This window comes from Cicer arietinum, chromosome 8, assembly GCF_000331145.2.
Source record: "Cicer arietinum cultivar CDC Frontier isolate Library 1 chromosome 8, Cicar.CDCFrontier_v2.0, whole genome shotgun sequence".
Classification (NCBI taxonomy): domain Eukaryota; kingdom Viridiplantae; phylum Streptophyta; class Magnoliopsida; order Fabales; family Fabaceae; genus Cicer; species Cicer arietinum.
The window spans coordinates 6,485,248-6,489,528 of record NC_021167.2 but is presented as its reverse complement, the minus strand read 5'-3'; the positions used below and the strand labels follow the sequence as shown (position 1 = coordinate 6,489,528).

Here is a 4,281-nt window from a genome sequence, read left to right as displayed (position 1 = left end):
AAAAAAATAATTTTTTTACACTGTCTATACGTAATAATTAAACTCTATAATTATATTATATTATATATTGTATTCAATAATATATAAATAATTATTGAAATAGTGAGATATAATTAAATATAGTAAAATATCACAATAAAAATTAAAAGTAGTAATTTTATCTTAAAAAAATAAAAATTTGAACATACAATTTCAAATACATTTTTAATGAAAAGTTTATATATTTAGAATATTAATAACATTTTCTTTAGTACAGTAGAAGAGAATTGTATATTGTCAACAACTCAGCGTAAAAAACAGTTTGCTTCAATTTAAAAAAAAAAAAATCCAAATTTAATAATTGTAAGAAAAAGTTATATTTAGTAAAAAGTAATTGTGATTTTGAAAAAAAGAAAAGATTGGTGGGTTGCTTACGGCAAACACACCTTTCTACACAATCACATGCAAAACGAATTTATTACCGTTATTATCTCTGCTTACGACACAAGAGCGAAAAAATAGAAAAAACATAAAATTTTGCTCCTAAAGAAAAAACATAAAATAATATAGTTATTTAGCCAATCTCAACGATCCAACGGTCACGACTCACTAGCCGTTAATTTTTTCAAAACATAAAAACTCTGTTGTTCGCCACAGACAAATAGACCCAAAATGTTTCACTCTCTTCACTGAACTAAGCGTGTGTCACTTTTACTACACACAACCCTTTGATTTCTCTCGCTTTCTTCTTCTATTTCATTTCTATGCCCTTTTTCTTCTAGGATCTTCAATTCTTTTTTTGTGGGTTGATTTTTCATTCATTCTCAAAAAGAAGATGAAGAAGGTTTGTGATCAGAAGAGTTATATCTCGAACTCAATCAACAACCCAACAAATTTTCAAGGTTTGTTGATGGATTTCATTGGGTTTTGATTTTGATTTAAAAGATTGAAGATTTCAACATGGGTGTTGATTTTTTTTTTAATTTTTTTGATTTATGATATAGGGTTGGATTCTAGAAAGGTTGGGCAAAACAGAAGAGCGTTAAGCGTGATTAATCAGAATCTGGTTGTGGAAGGAAGATCTTATCCCTGTGTTGTTAACAAGAGAGCATTGTCAGAGTAAATTTTCAATCAGAATCTGGTGAATTTGTTTTATTTTTGGTTTTGGTTTTGAATTTTTTTCTTTTTGTTTTGTGGAATTACAGAAAAAATGAGGTTTATGAAAAGAAGCAAGCAGATCCGGTTCATCGACCCATCACTAGGTGAGGATTTGATGATTAGACCCTTTTGTGTGATTTGAATTGTTTTCTTGGTTGACCAGAAAAAAGACACTGAAAAGTGTTTGATTTTTGTTCTCTTAGGAACCAAATCAGGAATTATGAAATTTTTGTGTTATTTCAATGCAAGTTTTTGATAATATGATGGATTTATCTTGATTTGCTGTTAATTTAGGAGGTTTGCTGCAAAAATTGCTGGCACACAAAAAACTCAGGCTGAGGTAGAATCTTTTATTCCTTTGTTGAAATTTTGCTGCATTGTACTGATTCTTACCTTTTGACTGAGATTTTGAGTTTTGGGGTTAATTTTTGAATAGGGAACTACCAAAAGGTCAAACTTGGAGAATTCGAATCCTAATGGATTTGGAGAGTTTATATTTGTTGATGAGGAACACAAGCCAGTGGAAGACCAGCCAGTGCCAATGGCTTTAGAGCATACAGAACCAATGCAGCATAGTGAATCAGATCAGATGGTATTTCTTCAATGAGTTGTTTTATTTATTTAATTTAATATAATATAATTTAATTTTAAATTTTAAATTTTAAATCCATTTCAAATTTTAGTTGGTGACTGTCAAATAATTGGCTTTTATATTATAGGAGGAAGTTGAGATGGAGGATATTATGGAAGAGACTGTTTTAGACATTGATACCTCTGATGCAAATAACCCTCTTGCAGTCGTTGAATATATTGAAGATCTTTATGCTTACTACAGAAAAGTTGAGGTACATTTGGAATCAATAGTTTGGAACATTTGTCTTTCTATTTTTTTTATTTTTTTATTTCAAGGTTCAGTTCTAATTTTTCAATAGAAGCATTTACTGTGTTTTCTCTTATAATAAATTCAAAACATTATTCATTATATTGTCACTTAAAATTAGAGCTGGTTAGGCATTTAAAACATAAACAATCAATAACATCAGCCGTATTAAAAGCACTTTGATTAGCGAGGAATATTTTGAATACTATTTGATTAACTTTGGTTATCACCGTGGTGCCCTCACAAAAGTGAAGTCTCACAAGATAGGCAAACCCAGAATCAAGTTGTAACTCAAGTCAAATTGTAACTCAAGCTGATATTGGCGTTTGGACCCATCAATATGGCCGACGAGAAAACAATAGTCGGAGCAATATAAGACGGTGTTCCTGGAGGATACTCAATATTCACTTCTATATCACCATTCACAGCTCCAAATGCAGTTCTTAGTATGAAAGACGCGTCAGCACTCCAAGCATTCTCAATTGATTTTGGGTTTGCCTATCTTGTGAGACTTCACTTTTGTGAGGACACCACGGTGATAACCAAAGTTAATCAAAGAGTATTCAAAATATTCCTCGCTAATCAAAGTGCTTTTAATACGGTTGATGTTAGTGCCTGGGCAAGTACTTTTAACCTTCCACATAAACTTATCCTAATATTTAATTGTAAGTAACATTGTTCACCATCTTATTTAATTGTAAGTAACTATTTGATTTTTAATATCTTATAACAAAAACAACATAATCATTTTTTTACATAAACTTACCCTCTTCTTAGTACTTCCTTCTTCCCTCTTCTCTCTTTCATAACAATCTTCTTCCCTAATCATAACCATAAACTCCTACTTCACACCACCACCTTATGTGATGACGAGAAACAAAAATGTATACTTTGTTTGTGTTGCATTGTTTGTGTTTATGGTGTTAGCTGAAGATTTTAAGCCTACAGAAGAAATACTCTTAAATTGTGGTGGCCCTATTCTTAGTTTGGATCTTGATGGTCGTTCATGGTCCACCGATCGTGGCTCGAATTTTGGTTCTGGAAAATCCACCACAAATTCCAGTTGTTTTTTTTGGAATTTCCTCTGGTTGTATTTTTATTCGATTTCTTATTGATATAGGTGTTTGTGCATGAGTTGTTTTATTACTTATATAGTGAATATGGATTATGTACATCTCGATTTTCTACATGTATTATGAACATGGACTATATACATGCATTATGTATTTGTATTACTTATATTATAAATAAGGATTATGTAGATACATTATGTATATGGATTATGTACATTGAATATGTACATGGATTATGTATATAAATTATGTAAATGTATTATGTACATGTGTTATAAATATAAATCATGTATATGAATTATGAATATGTATTATATCAATTACGGCGCGAATTTTCAAATCGTCGTATACCTACAATTTTTGAGTAGCTTCTGTTTGGAATTTTCTCAGGTTGTAAGCAAAAGCCCCCGTCATAATAAACCCAGTGAAGGCAACCTTGTTACGTGTTCCTTCTTCCCCGCGCAGTACCAGTACTTCTCTTCCTTCATCTCTCCGCGTTGTACTTTCTTCTTCCCTCTTCTTAGTACTTCCTTCTTCCCTCTTCTCTCCTTCATAACAATCTTCTTCCCTAATCATAACCATAAACTCCTATCTCACACTAGCACCTTGTGTGATGACGAGGAACACAAATGTATACTTTGTTTGTGTTGTATTGTTTGTGTTTATGGTGTTAGCTGAAGATTTTAAGCCTACTGACGAAATACTCTTAAATTGTGCTAGCCCTATTTTTAGTTTGGATCTTGATGGCCGTTCATGGTCCACTGATCGTGGCTCGAATTTTGGTTCTGGAAAATCCACCATGTCAGAGGTTGCAACTAATGACCCTGCAGTCCCTCAAGTTCCCTTCATGACACCATGGTTAATAACACTTTGATTAGCGAAGAATATTTTGATTAGCGAGGAATATTAATAACACTTTGATTACGGCTGATGGTGAACAATAACATCAGCCGTATTAATAACACTTTGATTAGCGAGGAATATTTTGAATACTCTTTGATTAACTATGGTTATCACTGTGGTGCCCTCACAAAAGTGAAGTCTCACAAGATAGGCAAACCCAGAATCAATTGAGAATGTCCTGTTGGTATATATGACCTCGTAATAAGCGGAATATATCAGAATGTTTCAGTTCTTTTTGAAATTAAATCAATTTCATACACACAGCGGAAATTAAATTGTGGCATACAT

The 4,281-nt window shown here is 32.0% G+C and overlaps 1 protein-coding gene across 2 annotated transcripts; it reads left to right on the top strand.

Annotated features, from left to right (window-relative positions):
• The first annotated feature begins 630 nt into the window (after positions 1 to 630).
• LOC101493063 (G2/mitotic-specific cyclin-1-like) lies at positions 631 to 3,937 on the top strand. Of its 2 annotated transcripts, XM_073364685.1 has the most exons (7): positions 649 to 881; positions 984 to 1,098; positions 1,185 to 1,241; positions 1,432 to 1,477; positions 1,574 to 1,729; positions 1,857 to 1,982; positions 3,811 to 3,937. In XM_073364685.1, the coding sequence occupies exons 1-7, from the start codon at positions 815 to 817 to the stop codon at positions 3,820 to 3,822; spliced, it is 579 nt and encodes a 192-aa protein (XP_073220786.1). In that variant the 5' UTR covers positions 649 to 814; the 3' UTR covers positions 3,823 to 3,937. The 2 variants fall into 2 exon arrangements, with proteins under 2 accessions (XP_012574588.1, XP_073220786.1); XM_012719134.3 differs by lacking the exon at positions 3,811 to 3,937 and having other exon boundaries at positions 631 to 881; positions 1,857 to 2,119.
• The last annotated feature ends 344 nt before the right edge of the window (positions 3,938 to 4,281 follow it).

Coding starts and splice junctions, on each gene's coding strand:
- LOC101493063 (XM_012719134.3), top strand. CDS start 815: ATGAAGAAGGTTTGTGATCAGAAGAGTTATATCTCGAACTCAATCAAC. Junction 1,242..1,431: donor GTTCATCGACCCATCACTAG/GTGAGGATTTGA, acceptor CTGTTAATTTAG/GAGGTTTGCTGCAAAAATTG. Junction 1,478..1,573: donor CACAAAAAACTCAGGCTGAG/GTAGAATCTTTT, acceptor ATTTTTGAATAG/GGAACTACCAAAAGGTCAAA.